The following is a 19829-nucleotide window of genomic DNA, read 5'->3' on the forward strand; positions in this document are numbered from 1 at the left end:
GGGAAGTGAGTACCAGGTCACCAGCATTGTGAAGCCTAGTGCAGGGTTGGCTCAGGTGACTGAAAGCATAGGGGAGTTATGTAAGAATTTTACGAGAGAGGATCAGGTAGTGATAGTGGGTGGAGCAGGGAACAGTCTCGATAGGGACGGGGAATATGATGTCAGTGGTGACTTGGTTAAGAAAACTACTCAAACTGGTGGCACTAATGTGCATTTCGTGCAACTGTTTCAGCGTCATGATCGGCCTCACCTTAATGCGCCTGTTGGCGCGTTAATGTGGGGCTGGGGAGGGCACTGATGGTGGAGGGCATGGATCACATCTCAGTGGTGCCAGTTGGGTCTATCAGTAGATGGGGTTTCACTGGGCATGGCCTGCACCTCAATAGGTATGGGGAGGGGAGGCTGGCGAAGCTTATAGGTGACAGTGTGGTGGGTGGTGGTGGTGGTGGTGGTGGTGGTAGTGGTAGTGGTATCACTCATGGAAAAATTCCGGTAGTAGTTGGTGTTAGAGCTGCACCTTTTTAAGACTGAAGTCAGCTGATAGGTATACCTGCTTAAAGGAAGTGCCTCTAACTAAGGGCTCACCTCCAGAGGATGTAATGTTTCCAAGTAGAGAAGGAATTAGCATATTTCATCAAAATATAAGAGGTATTAGAGATGAAGTTAGTGAACTGCTAATAGATGTTAACTCTGAAATTATTGGTATATCAGAGCACCACTTAAATAATTTGATAATTCAGAGGCTTCCTTTACCAGGCTACAGATTAGCTGGCTGTTTCTCAAGGGGTTCCTTGCGGAGTGGGGGAGTGGCTCTGTACGTAAAAAACAGTATTTCATTTGAGTCCATAGACGTATCACGACACTGCACTGAACAGATATTTGAAAGTTGTGCAGCATTAGTTGAATTTAGTGAAACTAAACTTCTAATTGCTGTTGTTTATAGGTCCCCTAACTCCGACTTCAGAGCAATTTTGCTTAAGCTAGAGGGGGTTCTTGATTCACTTTGTAGAAAGTACCAGAAAGTAGTTATATGTGGTGACTTCAATATTAATTTTGTACATGATTGTGCAAGAAAAAGGATGTTGGTAGATCTCCTAAATTCATATGATCTGATTCAAACTGTGTTTTTTCCAACTAGGGTGCAGGGCATCAGTAGCACAGTCATAGACAATATTTTTATTCATTTTTCATTACTAGATGGGCATTCTGTTAGTAAAAGGGTGAATGGCCTTTCAGACCATGATGCACAAATTTTAACACTAAAAGGTTTTTGTACTCAAACCAATGTCATATTTAATTACAAACTACGTAGGAAAGTTAATCCAACACCAATAGAGAGTTTTTCAAAACTTGTGAAGGAATAAGAGTGGCAAGATGTTTATAGTGCCGATAATATAGATGATAAATACAATGCTTTGCATAACACATTTCTCATGCTCTTTGAGAGTTGCTTTCCATTAGAACGTTCTAAATGGGGTACTAGCAGTAATGGGCAGCCCAGTTGGCTGGGGATAAGGATATTATGTAGAACAAAGCGGGAATTGTATCAAAATGTTAGAAGTAGTCACAATCAAGCTACAGCAGCCCATTACAAACAGTATTGTAAGGTGCTTAAAAATGTTATTAGCAAAGCAAAAAGTATGTGGTATGCAAAGAGAATAGCTAATTCACAGGATAAAATTAAAGCCATATGGTCAGTTGTGAAGGAAGTGTCTGGTCAGCAGCACAAGGTTGATGATATAAAGTCAGTTTGCAGTAATAACATTTCTGTTACTGATAAATCAGATATATGTACAGTATTTAACAACCATTCTCTGAGCATTGCTGGTGAATTAAATAAAAATTTAGTTTCTACAGGAAATCATATAAATTTCTTAGCAAATGCCTTTCCGAGATTGACGCCTGAAATACTCCTCTGTGATACAGACAAGAGGGAGATTGAGTCAATAATTAAATCACTGAAGACTAAGGACTATCGTGGTTATGATTGAGTGTCTAGTAGAATATTAAAGTACTGTGCTGCACATGTTAGCCCTGTATTTAGCCATATTTGTAATTTTTCCTTTAGGAATGGTCAGTTTCCCGAGCGATTAAAGTACTCAGTAGTAAAGCCGTTTTATAAAAAGGGAGAAAGGGATAATGTAGATAATTTTAGACCTATTTCTATGCCATCAGTGTTTGCAAAAGTTATCGAAAAGGCTGTGTGTGTAAGGTTTATTGATCAGTTTATATCACACGATTTGCTATCAAATGTACAGTTCGGCTTTAGAAGTCGTTTGACAACTGAAAATGCTATATTCTCTTTTCTCTGTGAGGTACTGGATGTGCTAAACAAAAAGTTTCAAACGCTTGGCGCGTTTCTTGATTTAACAAAGGCATTTGACTGTGTTGATCTCACAATATTGCTCCAGAAGTTGGACCATTACAGAATAAGGGGAGTAGCTCACAATTGGTTCACCTCTTACTTTAGCAACAGGCAGCAAAAAGGTCATTATTCACAACGTTGATAATGGCTGTGATGTGGGATCTGAGTGGGGTACTGTCAAGTGGGGGGTGCCCCAGGGATCAGTGTTGGGGCCGCTCCTGTTCCTTATTTATATAAATGACATGCCCTCTAGTATTATGGGTAACTCTAAAATATTTCTGTTTGCTGATAACACTAGCTTGGTAGTAAAGGATGTTGTGTGCAACATTGACTTGGTTTCAAGTAGTGCAGTACATGACCTCAGTTCATGGCTTGTAGAAAATAAACTTACTGTGATTTAATGTTAGACTCAGTTTTTACAGTTCCTAACACACAATTCAACAAAACCTGATGTTTTAATCTCACAGAACGGGCATATGATTAGTGAAACTGAACAGTTCAAATTCCTAGGTGTTCAGATAGATAGTAAGCTGTCATGGAAAGCCGACGTTCAGGATCTTGTTCAAAGACTTAATACTGCCATTTTCACTATTCGAACGGTATCGAAAGTGAGTGATACTTTGACACGTAAATTAGTCTACTTTGCTTATTTTCATTCACTTATGTCGTTTGAATTTATGTTTTGGGGTAACTCTTCCCATTCTAGAAGGATATTTTTGGTTCAGAAACGGGCGGTTCGGGCAATAAGTGGTGTGAGTTCACGAACCTCTTGTCGACCTCTGTTCACGAGTCTGGGTATTTTGACATTGGCCTCTTAATATGTATATTCCTTATTGTCGTTTCTTGTTGCCAATATTAGTTTATTTCCAACAGTAAGCAGCTTTCACTCGGTTAATACTCGGCAGAAATTAAACCTCCATTTGGATCGGACTTCCTTAACTCTTGTGCAAAAAGGTGTGCAGTATACTGCTGCATCCATTTTCAATAAGCTCCCATTCGACTTCAAAAATCTTAGCAGTAATCCACGCACTTTCAAATTGAAACTGAAGAGTTTCCTCATGGGTCACTCCTTCTATTCTGTCGAGGAGTTCCTTGAAAAATTAAGCTGATTCTCATTGTATTGCTGATAGTGTTTAAGTAAACTTATGGACTGGTTTTCTTTCAGGTTCATGAATATTTATTTTTATCTGTTATTACTTTTATGTTGTAAGTTCATGTACTGACACGTTCCATGACCTTGGAAATTTGCTCCTCAATTTGGTCCTACAGAACTTGACATGTAAATAAATAAATAAATAAATAAACTGATTTCTCGCAGTGAGATACCAATTTGTTGATACTGTCAGTCTAGAACGTTTGGCTTTGTTGACAGAGCCATTACCTCACCTCTGCTTACACCACTTCATGATTTTTAAAGTGAAATACTTGAAGCTGTTCTTTAAGTTTTGGAATCAGTTGAAAATCAGATGGGGCCAAGTCAGGACTGGACGCACAATGATAGATGACAGTGAATCCAAAGCATTGGATTGTTACAGACATTGGTGCATTCATGTGTGGTCTGACACTGCCATGCTGAAGGAGAAGGTTTCCCATTATGTGGATGAACTATTTGAATTTGAAACACTATTGCAGCATGCTGCTTCTCACACACTGACATAGTTAAGTTGCACACCAACATGTTACACAATACAGTTGGGATCCCTCTGGTAGCAGAGGGTTGCAAATATGTGGGCATGAGGAATAAAGATGTGGAATGTTAATAATGTTTTACTTGAAAAGCTTTAAGAGTTTCATGTAAAAAAGGAAAAAAAAAAGAAATCAGAGGCATTACTTTTCAGCATGTTCCTCATAATTGGAAGGAAAGATGGCAACAACTGGCACATTGCCAGGCCATAGACTACCAATTTATGGCTTGAACTTAGACTTCGAAATATACTGCAATCACTCTTGGCATTTGCATTGCTGCATAACTTTCTCAAAACATTTTCTGGGTCAGTGTTGTGCATCTTGTTATACCTTAACATTTTCTCTGTCTATGTCACAGTAATTTTTAGTGCTTAAATTTGTTTCACAGTATTTGTAGTCAGTAAGGTGTAACAGTAAGTGTATATCAGAATCGTATACTGCTTAATACTTTGTGCGAATAAATTACCATTTTAGTTAAATCCTTGCACAACTAAATTACTGATACTCGTATTATAGTGTTTCTGTATTGATTTACAACTTTTACCTTTTAGATTTATGGTTCCAGGTCATTCATACTACAAAAAATATTTTTTTCAGAATTACATAGTGAGTAAATGACGGATGACTTTTGAGAATAGTTTGATAAGGTTCATAAAGTTATTTAATATTTTTTATAAAACTCTTGCAACTATTTTCTTTCAGGGACCTTGAGAAACTGTCAAAAGCATTTGAGGTCGAGTAACACAGGTAAATATTCTATAGTATTCATTTCTGTTTTTTAAATATAAAACTGACAAACTTCCTGGTGCAATGAATAGAGAAGATTTATCTCAGTTAACTCCACTTGTAGTTTCAGCTCTCTCAGACTGCAGACGTGTGTGCAAGTTGTGTTTGTGTGAGTGCGTGTGTGTATGTGTGTCTACTGCTGACAAAGGCCTTAATGGCCAAAAGCTTTGATTGTGTGAATCTTTTTATTGTGCCTATCGTGACTCAGCATCTCCGCTATATGGTGAGTAGCAGCTTTCCTTCTCTGGTATTGTTAACTCCACTTTCATTTGTCATGTTTTGTGGTTTTCTTTAACATTTTGGTAGTCACTAGCTATTCGTTTCTAAACATGGTGTATTTTAAATCTACTAAGCTTCCTTTGGCATTGTATACCAGAATCAATACTTTAATGCTATGTGACCAGGTTTTTATCTGTATAAAGGGCAACCACATATCCAAGTAGAAAACACAATCTTAACATCATTTTGCATGCATATGAACAATCAGAAAGATTCTGCCATTGGAAAGAGTCTTCTGGGATGTGCAGTGAATCAGAGAAATTGAACAGTGTTTCAAAATATTTCTTGTTAAGAACTTCTGCAGCCTGAATTAATTACAGACATGAAGTGACACTAGTTACATATATGACGAATCAATCAAATGTTTTGCATTTCAATTTCCATGCTTCACTTACATTTTCGTTGTATTAAAATTATTAATTTACTTTATTCATTCATTCCATCATTCAGCTGCTGTAGCGCCCATGTAGGAGGAGACCCTTTCGGGATGTGGAATGAGTCAAGGTTATCATAAAAAACATATGAAAAGAATCACGGAGAAACTTGCTCTATACTCAATATTAACAAGAAACTACCACAAAACTGCTTTGTGTATTTATGCTAACTAAATGTTACCTAGTAAAATTGACCTAACAGGAGAGTGAACACAAATATAGTTACAGTTTTAAACCAGAATACATAGTATTTCACTGCCAGAACAAGAACCATTCACCTTGTCCTTGTATTTTTATGTTCACTGCTCAGTTTTGCCTCCATTTGTTGAGTAGTGATCAGTACTCACATAGATGTAGATACAAGAAGTTAAGTAGAAATTCCCACATAAAGTTTCTTTTTATCTTTGTATTGATGGTTTAACAACTGATTTAATATCATTAGCACAGTACTGCACCATGTTATGGTTAGTACAAAAATAGCATTTTAATGAGTCTTAATACTACTCATATTTCTCTGACACTGGATGGCTGCAGTTAAACTGATGGTGTTCTGAGTGCTGCAGCGTGCGCTGCACACATTGCAGGGCATAAAAACATTGTAGGTATGCTCATTAATTGGTGCACTTGTGGAGTATACTGAAAAAATAATAGTTCCACTTTCTGCCACCAGTTGAAAATATGGCGCTGCTAGCATTCAGAATGTCAAATGTTTCCTGTTTTGATGTCAGTATGCTGTTTGTTGCTTGGTGATGCATGTTGATTTCATTTTTGAAGCGACTGTTGGTGTAAAATGGCTATTGAGGAGGAAGACCTTACACTGATGGCAAAGTTGTTTATGAAATCAGCAGCAATATCAGTGCTGCATTGTAGGAATATTACTGACAGAAAGAGTTGTGAAGATACCTCATGTCAGCAAATGCTCCGAAGAATATGATCAAGAAATTTGAAGAAACAGGTGAATTATGTCGTGCAGCAGGGAGAGGGAGGCAGCCCATTCCCATAGCAGTCGTTGAAGAAGTTGGTGTAGCTGTATCTGACGATGCAGCAAATGCCTCAAATTCTGCAGCCAGTGGTTGAGCTGTGTCACACAAATTGTCTGTCCCCTGCTCCACTGGTCAATGGTTCAAAAGATTTTGTGGTGTATTTTACACTGGTATCCCTATAAGATTCAGAATGTGAACCAAATTAAGCTCCAAGATAGACTACAATGCCAAGACTTTGCCCCTCATTTTCTGACATGTGTAGAAATAAATGACATGTGGCTATCTTGGGATGCCGAGGCACATTTTGCTCTGCATGTTGCCATGAATGCATAGGACTGCCGCATATGAGGCCTTACTCCTCCTTATGTTGTGCAGCAACGTACACTTTCTCTTCAATGTGATGAGACTTCACAGGCCTGTTAGGTGTACTGTAACATCTGCATATTATAAGGACCTCCTTTTGCAACACATGATTCTAGTTTTGTAAGAGTGTGACTGTGTCCACACTACTGTTCTCTTGCAAGATGGGGTGACTCATCATGTTACTTGCCAGGTAAAAGATTTGCTTCAAGAAACCTTTGAAAACATTGTCTTCATCCCTAGACAACTTCAAGATGTGGAGCCTTTAAGACCACCCTGACCTAAATCCATGTGACTTCTGGTTGGGTTGGGGGGGGGGGGGGGGGAGGACGGTACCTGAGAGATTGTGTCTTTAGGTATGTGTCCAGACTCACAGAAAATGGAACCTCCACCCATCTCCTTCACATACTCCACGACCTCACTGATCAATGAACATACAGTATAACCCCACTTTAACATTCCAGCAATTTACTTTTTCCCATCGTTTGACATTTCTTATCAGTCCTGTCAAATTTCGTACGCCCAAAATGTTAATTTGCACCTGATTTTGCATCAACATATCTATAATTTTCCTGTGATTTAGGCATTATGAAAAAATGTTTGTGGAGAAAAAATGACACTGGCATGATGTTGGCCATCCAGTAGTGTCTACAAATTTTAAATGGTTAAGTTTCTTGACACCAGGGCACTCTACTCAGTGGATCTGAATAGGTAAATGTGTAAAAGTTGGAACAATTCGTACCGTATCTTCCGCCACTGCCAAGCTCTACTTGGCGTCGTGGCTGATGTGAGTAACTAGGTTCGTTCGAATGAAGGTATCATGACCAGTCACAACCATTTCCAAACTGTCTCTACTGCGCAAACATAGTTTCGTGATTGTTGTGATCATTGTGATGCCTTCGTCGAACCATTTTTAGCTTGTTTCGGCATATGGCCACTTGGAGCACTAGTGACAACGCCATTCACTTGCTCAAATGTTTTTAGTTTAAACACAGTGCCGGTTACGTATTTTATTCATGCTCAGCAAAATGTGTTTCAAGAATTTATTTTCGTAGTAAGTGCAGTATTTACGTATGTATTTTATGTGATGTTACACAAACAAACAATGTGGGTGATAGTTTGCGTGTGTGTGGTTTTCTACATAACCGAGGAGCCACATTACCTGATAACCTCAAAAAGATGACTACAGTACAAAAGATGCAGAATAATGCATATTTAAACACCAAACAGAATACTTATATACGTATTTGCACTTGACAATGAGAAAAAGTCTCGAAATGCGTTATATTAAGCATGAGAAAATATGTAACTAGTGCAGTCTTTCATTATTTAAATCCTGAATGACAACTGCAGGCTTTCAGAAACATCGATTATGACGTATGAAATTGAGTCAAATGTTCCTACTTCATTGGCAGTTATTAGTTCCAGTTACATCAGTGGTTTTTATTCGATAATAAACCTTCATTAGATAATAAACAAGTACCTGACAAGCTTTTTGATGCCTGTTATGTACATACAGGGTGTTACAAAAAGGTACGGCCAAACTTTCAGGAAACATTCCTCACACACAAAGAAAGAAAATATGTTATGTGGACATGTGTACGGAAATGCTTACTTTCCATGTTAGAGCTCATTTTATGACTTCTCTTCAAATCACATTAACCATGGAATGGAAACACACAGCAACAGAACGTACCAGCGTGACTTCAAACACTTTGTTACAGGAAATGTTCAAAATGTCCTCCGTTAGCGAGGATACATGCATCCACCCTCCGTCGCATGGAATCCCTGATGCGCTGATGCAGCCCTGGAGAATGGCGTATTGTATCACAGCCGTCCACAATACAAGCACGAAGAGTCTCTACATTTGGTACCTGGGTTGCGTAGACAAGAGCTTTCAAATGCCCCCATAAATGAAAGTCAAGAGGGTTGAGGTCAGGAGAGCGTGGAGGCCGTGGAATTGGTCCGCCTCTACCAATCCATCCGTCACCTAATCTGTTGTTGAGAAGGGTACGAACAATTCGACTGAAATGTGCAGGAGCTTCATCGTGCATGAACCACATGTTGTGTCGTACTTGTAAAGGCACACGTTCTACCAGCACAGGTGGAATATCCCGTATGAAATCATGATAACGTGCTCCATTGAGGAGTACATACTGACGAAACTAAAATGAGCTCTAACATGGAAATTAAGCGTTTCCGGCCACATGTCCACATAACATCTTTTCTTTATTTGTGTGTGAGGAATGTTTCCTGAAAGTTTGGCCGTACCTTTTTGTAAAAAATGGTTCAAATGGCTCTGAGCACTATGGGACTCAACTGCTGTCATTAGTCCCCTAGAACTTAGAACTAGTTAAACCTAACTAACCTAAGGACATCACAAACATCCATGCCCGAGGCAGGATTCGAACCTGCGACCGTAGCGGTCTCGCGGTTCCAAACTGCAGCGCCTTTAACCGCACGGCCACTTCGGCCGGCTTTTTGTAACACCCTGTATATCATACATAAAGTGCAAGGGGGTATCCTATATGTAACTTTTACAGCTTAAAATGTTATTTCCCACATTTTACACCATTTTTTGGGAGTCCCTTGAAAAGTGTAAAAGTGGGGTTTCACTGTAACTATGATGTTTCAGTACCCCATGATGTATACAGCTCACACTGCTGCACACCATCAGTTTAATTGCAACCACCCATTTGTATTTAGTGAACAGTAGTTTGCCATTACAGTATAACCCTGGTTAACCGACCAAAAGGGGGAAAGCCATTTCAGATAGCAGTTTCCTCATTTAAGCCATGAACAACTGATATGTAGTACAGCATTTTGTTTTACAATTATGGTATGTAGTTTTGAAAGTCAAACAAATTCAAAAAATCTCTTTGTAGGCTACACCTACTTTCTTTATTAAAGTTAAAATTACAGGTTTAGAATTACAGTATATCGATATACAGTATATCATGCTTAAAAGTTGATAGCGTATGAATTACTCATTGAAAAATCTCACTAATTTGTGTTTGTTTTTTTTGTCTCCCTCCAAATGTTTTTGAGAAATAATGGCCTGTCATCTTGTCAGTAGAAGGATGTTGACCAATGATGATTCGTTGCGTTATTCAACACATCTTAGGGCAACACAAACAGCACACATGTACTGTAATTTGTGTTAGCCCAGTGGGTTTTTAAATGGTAACAAATTCTCAATTTAGACTTACCTCAAGTGCTTGGAAGCCACTGTCAGCTGTCATTCTGTCACCCATATCATCTACTTTGGGTTCTTTGATCGTGTCAGCATTTCATTGCAACATTGTTTCTACAGTTTCTTGGTTCATGATCTCTAGTGAGTTGTCTGTGACAATCCATTTACCCACCTTGCACATATTCATGTCTTTGCATCTGGAAATTCTTTTTACCACATCTGTCAAGCTAAAAAAAAATTTCTGAATTCTGTCCTTCAAGCTCATTATCCTGACTTTGAAGAGTTTCACCATCCACATTATTCCAGACTTGCACACATCAATAAATTGTGTGTTTCATATTTACTGCCATCAGTGCTTCATTCACGTTATTGGTTTTTATGTCATTATCTTGCAGGGTCGATCTCAAAAATAGTTCATGGTAGTGCTTTAAATGTTGCTGATCCAGCGGATGAATTAGACTGGTAATGTTTGGGGGAAGGAAACGCACGACGACATCACCACTTTTCAACTCAAAAGGGTGTGTAGGTGCATTGTTGATTAATAAGATTTTGTGTGTGTGTGTGTGTGTGTGTGTGTGTGTGTGTGTGTGTGTGTGTGTGTGTGTGTGTGTGTGTTTAGGCAGTCCTTTTTCAGTTAAAAACATTTAAAATGTACGTAGAAACTGGTCGCTAAACTAATCAACAAAGAGTTCACAAGACACCCAAGAACTTTTTTGAGCTCTAAAAACGACTGGTAGAGCATTTTGGGCAACACCTTTCAAGGCTCGAGGTTTTTTTCAGCTTCCCTCTACACATCGGAGGCAATCTATGCGTTTCAGAAGTGTTTTATGACAAAAGAACAGTTATTACTACTTCTTCATTTTGTGTCTTGTGGCAGATGTTTCTTTTGATTAAGCTAAGGTTTATGTAGGCAGCAACGGTGAAGTCACTGATGACTGTGCCACTAAAGCAGAGTTACTAAACACGGTTTTCCAAAACTCCTTTACCAAAGAAGATGAAGTAAATATTCCTGAATTCCAATCAAGAACAATTGCCAAGATTAGAAACATAGAAGTCGATATCCTTGGTATAGCAAAGCAGCTTAAATCACTTAATAAAGGCAAGGCCTCTGGTCCAGATTGTATACCAGTCAGGTTCCTTACAGAGTGTGATGATCCGATAGCTCCATATTTAGCAATTATATACAACTGCTCGCTCACAGAAAGTTCAGTACCTAAAGACTGGAAAATTGCTGAAGTCACACCAGTACTGAAAAAGGGAAATAGGAGTAATTCACTAAATTACAGGCCCATATCACTAATGTTGATTTGCAGTAGGGTTTTGGAATGTATACTGTATTCGAACATTATGAATTACCTCGAAGAAAATGATTTATTGACACACAGCTCTTTATACTCATGAAGTAATAAGTGCTATCGACAGGGAATGTCAAATTGATTCCATATTTTTAGAGTTCTAGAAGGCTTTCGACACCGTTCCTCAAAAGCATCTTCTAACCAAACTGCGTGTCTATGGGATATCGCGAGTGGATTCGTGATTTCCTGTCAGAAAGGTGACAGTTCTTAGTAATAGATGGAAAGTCATCGAGTAAAACAGAAGTAATATCAGACATTCCCCAAGGAATTGTTGTAAGCCCTCTATTGTTCCTGATTTATATTAATGACCTAGGAGACAATTTGAGCAGCCCTCTTATATATTTGCAGATGAGGCTGTATCTTATAAAGTCATCAGATGACCAAAACAAATTGGAAAATGATTTAGACAAGATATCTGAGTGGTGAAAAAAGTGGAAATTGACCCTGAATAAAGAAAAGTGTGAAGTTATTCACATGAGTTCTAAAAAAAAATCCCTTAAATTTTGATGACGCAATAAGTCACACAAATCTGAAGGCTGTAAATTCAACTAAATACTTAGGGATTACAATTACAAGTAACCTAAATTGGAACAATCACATAGATACTGTTGTGGGTAGAGCAAACCAAGGACTGTGATTCTTTGGAAGAACACTTTGAAGGTGTAGCAGGTCTACTAAAGAGACTGCTTACAACACACTTGTCTGCCCTATTATGGAGTATTGCGGTGTGGTGTGGGATCTGTGTCAGATGGGACCAACGGATGACACCAAAAAAGTTCAAAGAACGGTGGCTCGTTTTTTATTATTGTGAAATAGTGGAGATAGTGCCACAGACATGATACATGAATGGGAGTGGCAATCATTAAAACAAAGACGTCTTTCGTTGTGATGGGATCTTCTCATACAATTTCAATCACCAGTTTCTCCTCCGATTGCAAAAACATTCTGTTGGCACCTACCTAAGTAGGTAGAAATGATCACCACAATAAAATGAGAGGAATCAGGGCTCGCATAGAAAAATTTAAGAGCTCATTTTTCCCACACGCCATTCGAGAGTGGAACAATAGAGACAGCTTGAAGGTGGTCCTTTGAACCCTGTACCAGACACTTAATTGTGAATAGCAGTGTAATCACATAGATGTAGATGTAGATCTTAAAATTAACACTCATGTGTTTATAATTGCAAATTTGCCCCTTAGTGTAGTCTTGAGTGTGATTTCAAACTCTGTTTTGAAAACATCAACCATATCTGGATCTGCAGATAACTTTTCTCCTTATACATGCGATTGAGAAATGCCGTGATTGTTTTTAAACCCATCTAAGAGCTTGAAAAAGGTCTTTTCCTACATTTTTGCTTCTTATTGCAGTATCAGGCCAGTCAAAGGCATGCCTTTTTCACATTGAGTGAAATGAAGATAGCAAAGATCTTTGCCTACTTTCTCATGGTTGAATATTTCCCTATGAGGATTTTTCAAAGCTTGCTCTAGAAATTTAAAATTAGAATCAAACTACACCCATTCTGAAATGGTAGAAACACCAACTCTGTAAGTAGTCACAAGAACATAGCAAGAAAATACACAGGCAGTGGAAATAAACAACCACTTGAATGCACTATTGTTGGCAGTATAGCTATATGTAGACTGATCAGGTAGTGGCTACAGAAGCATCTCAGTCAGGCATTCAGCTCTCATAAGGCATGTTCAGAAAGTAAGTGTACTGTGACCGTAACAAATAAATGGCGGGGGGGGGGGGGGGGGGGGGACAGAGCAAGCATTTCGGGAAGACGGTAGTATGTAAACTCACATTGTAGTATCCAGTTGCATGAAAGATGTCAGTAAGAAATCCCACCAGGTGCTAGGCACATGCTGAGATCCGCGTCCATCTCACCGAAAGAATAACGTTTACCAAAATTTTTTCGTGAATCAAAATGGTTTATGGTGAAGGTGTTATGAAGGGAACGAGTGCATTTAAGTGGTGTAGGGAGCTTAGTGGAGGCAAAGCAAATGTTCATGACAGGGGAGTGGAAGACCATTTATTTTGACTGATGAGTTGGTGCAAAAAATTGAGGAAACTGTTTGTGAAACCTGCCATTTGACAGTGGATGAAATTTTTGCAATGTTTCCACAACTTTCTTGAATTCTCTTATATGATGCACTTAGAGGAACACTTGAATACTGGAGACTGTGTACAAGATTGATCTCAAAACAGCTGACAGGGCAGCACAAGAAAAATTGGGCCAGTGGCACAAGTGAGTTTCTTGAGGGACTTTAATTGGACAGTTTCTGAGCTCTATTGTGACATGAGATGAAAGTGTGTCACTCATTACATGCGAGAAACAAAGAAACAGTCATCACAGTGGCATCACACCTATTTTCCACCTGCCGAAGAATTCAGGACAATTTTGGGCAAAAATGGCCTGTGTTTTGGGACCAGAAAGGCATAATTTTGGTCGAATTTCTGCCTCAGCAGGAGGGCATTGATGCACAAAGATATTGTGAGTTAAAAAAAAAAAAAAAACTCTTAAGGAGCATTCAAAATGAAAGTAGGGGAATTCTGATGAGAGGCTAGCGTGTGTTGCATGACAAAACCTGTCCTCACACAGCCTTAGAAACCAAGGCACTCTTGGACTCATTTAATTTGGGATGTTCTGAACCAACCTCTGTAGTCCCCTGACTTGGTGCCTTCAGATTATCATCTTTTCACTTCCCAAAAGACACACATGAATGGAAATAAATTTTCAACTGGGACGGAATGAGGTTCTAAAGTGGGGAAAGGAGCTGATGGGAGAGCTCTTGAAGGAGGGTACAAAGAAACTTTTGTCATGGCTCACCACAAGCGCTGAACAGGATGGCAATTATGAGGAAAAATATTCAACAGGTGTATTAAAATAGCCTGTAATTTTTTTTCAAATATACTTTTTCTAAAAAAATCTAATGCACTTGCTTCCTGGACATGCCTCGTATTATTGATGATATATTTTTGAAACGTTAAGGCCGGTGGCTGTGCTGCTGTATCTTCAAGGTCTCTCAATGAGATAATGCAAAACTGCATATTGCCCATGCTGGCTTGCCTTTCTGCAGTACACATGGTTTGGCTGTTGCCCTGGCCAGCACATCTCCAAATCTGTCACTCACTACAAAAATGTGGACATCAGTTGTCCCCTATGTACCCCCAGACAGCACAAGTAAACACATCTAAATAATCTGAGGAAAGGCACACCGGCATGTTTAAACATGTTTACAGAATCTGGGCACATGAGCAGTGACACATGTTAACACTTCATCTGCAACTAAAGAGTCAGCAATAAACAGTGACAATGTTATTATAGCTGATTGATGTGTTCTTGTGCTTTGGAAGTACACAAATCATGTCAAAGTGTTAAAACTGTCTCAAACTCTGCAAATACTGTGTGTGTGTTCATGAAAGGTAAACTTTTGAGAAATCTTCAAATGAAAGTAAAACACACTATTTTCTGTAAATAGTGCTCCACTGCTACAACGTAGCTAAGGAATGCAGATGATTAATGCATGGTGCGACAGCTGGCAGCTTTCCCTAAACGTAGATAAATGTAATATAATGCGCATACATAGGGGCAGAAATCCATTCCAGTACGATTATGTCATAGGTGGTAAATCATTGGAAGCGGTAACGACCGTAAAATACTTAGGAGTTACTATCCGGAGCGATCTGAAGTGGAATGATCACATAAAACAAATAGTGGGAAAAGCAGGCGCCAGGTTGAGATTCATAGGAAGAATTCTAAGAAAATGTGACTCATCGACGAAAGAAGTAGCTTACAAAACGCTTGTTCGTCCGATTCTTGAGTATTGCTCATCAGTATGGGACCCTTACCAGGTTGGATTAATAGAAGAGATAGACATGATCCAGCGAAAAGCAGCGCGATTCGTCATGGGGACATTTAGTCAGCGCGAGAGCGTTACGGAGATGCTGAACAAGCTCCAGTGGCGGACACTTCAAGAAAGGCGTTACGCAATACGGAGAGGTTTATTATCGAAATTACGAGAGAGCACATTCCGGGAAGAGATGGGCAACATATTACTACCGCCCACATATATCTCGCGTAATGATCACAACGAAAAGATCCGAGAAATTAGAGCAAATACGGAGACTTACAAGCAGTCGTTCTTCCCACGCACAATTCGTGAATGGAACAGGGAAGGGGGGATCATATAGTGGTACAATAAGTACCCTCCGCCACACACCGTAAGGTGGCTCGCGGAGTATAGATGTAGATGTAGATGTAGATGGAAACCAACAAAAGTGGCCATAATGTGTATTTATTCACAGATAACCAGTTTTGCTCAAGTTGTCATCTTCAAGTCACCTGCATGAAATAATAATTATGTTGAACCTTTGTATATAGGAGATACTCACAGATGAACATTACACCAGGTTAAAGGAAGCTTCTGTAGTGTCAAATACATAGTTATGTAAATACACATTATGGCAGCTTTTGGTGGTTTCCATGATGCTGTTCTTTGAAATCAAACCATGTAATGATTAGAAACATGGTTAGATAAGGAACTTCTCAATTACATAGAGGAGAACCGATAACAGGAACAGTAGTGATGGACAAAAATTAGCAATATTGCATACAGACAATCTTTACTAGCTTTGAAAGTAATCAGACACTACAAGACTTAGTCATGGGGTTTGGGTAATATGAGTTAAACAGGTCCGTAGGTTAACTTTCAGAAGAGTACCACAAGTTGTAGTGTTAAGAGATACAGGTACCTTCTCAACAACACCAAATTGTGATTTCTAGCCATTTTGAGAGTATGTCCATTGCACACAGAGGCTAACACAGAAGGAGACTTCTATTGACTGGAGAAATATTATCAAACACAAATGTGTAGAATATGCTGAAATTAACCTTCCTGGCAAACTAAAACTTTATGCCATTTTAGGAGTTGATCCTGAACCTCTTATGTGCTGCTAATAACTTTATGAAGGAAGATACATACTTTAGATTCCTTTCTTTCTATTTCCACATCGGCTCAGTTTTTTTAAGGTTGGGTCAGTAAGTAAAGATGTTTTGTACTGGTTGATAAAGGACATGTGGGCTATTTCGTCATGTTTCGAAGATATTTGTTGTGGATGTACATTGATTCATGCACAGTAATGTCTGAAGATGGAGCTTTGAAATGAATGTCATTTCAACTGGATGGATAAAGAAATAAAACTAGGAGCATATAAAGTATGTTCAGGGTGATCAAAAAGTCAGTATAAATTTGAAAACTGAATAAATCCTGGAATAATGTAGATAGAGAGCTACAAATTGACACACATCCTTGGAATGACGTGGGGTTTTATTAGAACCAAAAAAATACAAAAGTTCAAAAAATGTCCGACAGATGGTGCTTCATCTGATCAGAATAGCAATAACCAGCATAACAAAGTAAGACAAAGCAAAGATGATGTTCTTTACAGGAAATGCTCAATATTTCCACCATCATTCCTCAACAATAGCTGTAGTCGAGGAATAATGTTGTGAACAGCACTGTAAAGCATGTCTGGAGTTATGGTGAGGCATTGGCGTCGGATGTTGTCTTTCAGCATCCCTAGAGATGTCGGTCGATCACGATACACTTGCGACTTCAGGTAACCCCAAAGCCAATAATCGCATGGACTGAAGTCTGGGGACGTGGGAGGCCAAATGTTTTTTTTTTTTTTTTTTTTTGTTCTAATAAAATCCCATGTCAATCCAAGAATGTGTGTCAATTTTTACCTCTCCATCTACGTTATTCCATGGTTTATTGAATTTTTTAAATTTATACTGACTATTTGATCACCCGGTATATTCCTTTGTGAAGTTATTGCCAGCTAATATCCTCATCATATTTTATCTCTATGAAAGCTATAAGATTATTGAATAAAACGGTATTTCAATATTGAAGATTTGAGTTGTTTAATGATGTGTGCTCTGATGGTGCAGGAAATAGTGTTGCCTACAAAATACAAATATTTGAAGCCCATCAAGGCACACAGTTTTCACATCTCAGGACAGTCTAAATAGCTCACATTCAGGTAAATCTCAACTTAATATTATTTTGGTTCTTTTAACCTTCAACCCTTCGTAGTATGGGTAGACAAAATGCACACTGTTGTAAATGAGTAGTTACTGTACTGTAACTATTGAAATGTTTTCAAGTAAAAACAAGCTATATCTGGTAGGTAACAAATGATTTAATCTTGTTACTTCCATTTTTGTTTTGTATTTCATCTTCACAGATTTTTTTTGTTTTTCAGGTACAGTAAAGTGGATGCTGGAGAGCTGAGTGGTTGCACAGCCAGCATAATGGTTTTCAATTGCTTCTTAATGTTCATGAATTTGACCTTAAACTACTGTCTTAATAAGTGTAATACAGCTAGAGTTGTATAATTGGGAATAATTGCTATGTAAATAAATATGATGTATAAGTTGATTGAATAAATGCTTAATAATTTAGTTCATTTGTCACTGGTATATCGCTTGTTCATTATGTGATACAGTTAATGCTGTCCAGAAAAAGACATTGCAGTATTCAGTCACTACATACACATACAAGTGAGAAGTTGAACATTGTAGTTCAGGTTACAAATTTGTGTCATCATTCATATTACAGTATATTGAAATGTAGAACTGGACAAAGCAACTCAGTAATGTACATTGTAGGTTAAAGCAATGAGAAAGGAATATCATTCATTCTAAGAGGAACTATGTGTAGTGGAGTTGTAAATGCTGCAAAAAGAATGCAAGCAGATGATGATGCTCATAGCATTGCAAGTGAAATATGTCTGGTTAATAATGAAAATGTTAAAGAAACAAAGGTGGAAACCCATGAGATATTTGTCGAAACTGCTTGTGAGCACATAATATGAGTTAATAAAGGTTTTAACATTAAAGCTTTTATTTATTTATTTTGTGTTCCATAGATCCATATGGGAACATATCCCTGGATATAGAATGAGTCAAGGTTTTTACAGATTATTGTTTTGTGCACAGATACATTGATCTTATCATTAGATTAAAAACACTGTGAAGTTTAGCAGGTACTCTTACATATTAGTTAAGATACAGGACATCTGAAAGAATATACAGTCATACATAAATTTGGGTATTGTTCTTAAGTTATACAGGTGTCATATACAGACATACATAAATTTGGGTATTGTATTAAGTTACACTGTACTTACAGAATATGATTAATCAATTGTAGAGTTCACACAGTAAGGTTTAAGCACAAACAAGAGATTCTATGCATTTTTGCTAAGAAATTCATCAATACCATAACAAGATTCATCTAAATGGAACTGCTTCAGATTTTCTTTAAACTTTGGCATGTTTCCAACCAGTTCTTTAATGTGCGGTGGGAGGGCATTAAAAATCTTGGTGCCACTGTATAAAACCCCCTTCTGGACCATGCTTTTCGTTTTTAGCTCATAATGGATATCCAGTTTCCTTCGGGTGTTATTACTGTGGTATGAGCTATTGATTTTGAATAAGTTCCTATTTTTTGAAACAAAGCACATCAGGGAAAAAATATATTGGGCAGGTGTTGTAAGGATTTGTAGAGCTCTGAACAGATCCCTGCACGAGTGCCTAGGATGTACTCCACACACAATTCCTATTGCTCGCTTCTGTGCATGGAACACTTTTTGCTATTGGTTGATTTCCCCAAAATATTATACCATAGGCCATAAGTTGGTGAAAATAGCCAAAATATGCAGTTTTTATTGTGCTCATTTCCCTAGTGTCTGAAATTATTCTTGAGGCAAACGTTGCTGAGCTTAGCCTTTTGCACAGATCTTGAATATGGTGGTGCCACTTCATTTTGCTATCTATATGCAGACCCAAGAATTTGGAGGACTCAACCTTCAAAATCTCGTGCTCACCCATTTTTAGGTTCATTTCATCAGTAACATTTGTGTTAGAAGAGAAATGAATGTAATTTGTCTTTTTTAGGTTGACTGTAAGGCCATTGGTTTTAAACCAGTTTGTCAAATCTGCAAAAGCTTTATTTGCAGCCTCATTTGGCAATTTCCCTGACAGATTATTAACTGATAAAGTGGTGTCATCAGCAAACATGAGTATTTTCCTATATTCTGTACATAGTGCTAAGTCATTTATAAATATTAGAAAGAGCAGTGGGCGCAATACTGAGCCTTGAGGTACTCCTGCAGTAATGGAGCCCCATTCTGAGGATACCTGGTCACCATGCAGTCCTTCCACAATTACTTTCTGCTTTCTACCACACGGATAGGATTCAAGCCATGTGCCTGCGGTTCCACCCATTCCTAGGGACCTGGCTTTACTCAAGAGAATATGGTGACTTACACTGTCAAAAGCTTTTGACAGGTCACAAAATATTCCAACCGTCGTCATAT

The 19829-nt window shown here is 38.3% G+C and overlaps 1 protein-coding gene across 1 annotated transcript in view; it reads left to right on the forward strand.

Moving 5' to 3' along the window:
* LOC124555282 (peroxisomal targeting signal 1 receptor) overlaps positions 1-18347 on the forward strand; it is a 238538-nt gene extending 220191 nt beyond the window's left edge. The window contains exons 15-16 of the mRNA XM_047129157.1: positions 4754-4798; positions 17712-18347. Of these exons, the coding sequence (XP_046985113.1) occupies positions 4754-4793 (40 nt within the window). The 3' untranslated portion in view covers positions 4794-4798; positions 17712-18347. The remainder of the gene's footprint in view (positions 1-4753; positions 4799-17711) is intronic.
* The last annotated feature ends 1482 nt before the right edge of the window (positions 18348-19829 follow it).

Source organism: Schistocerca americana, chromosome X (genome assembly GCF_021461395.2).
Source record: "Schistocerca americana isolate TAMUIC-IGC-003095 chromosome X, iqSchAmer2.1, whole genome shotgun sequence".
Lineage (NCBI taxonomy): Eukaryota > Metazoa > Arthropoda > Insecta > Orthoptera > Acrididae > Schistocerca > Schistocerca americana.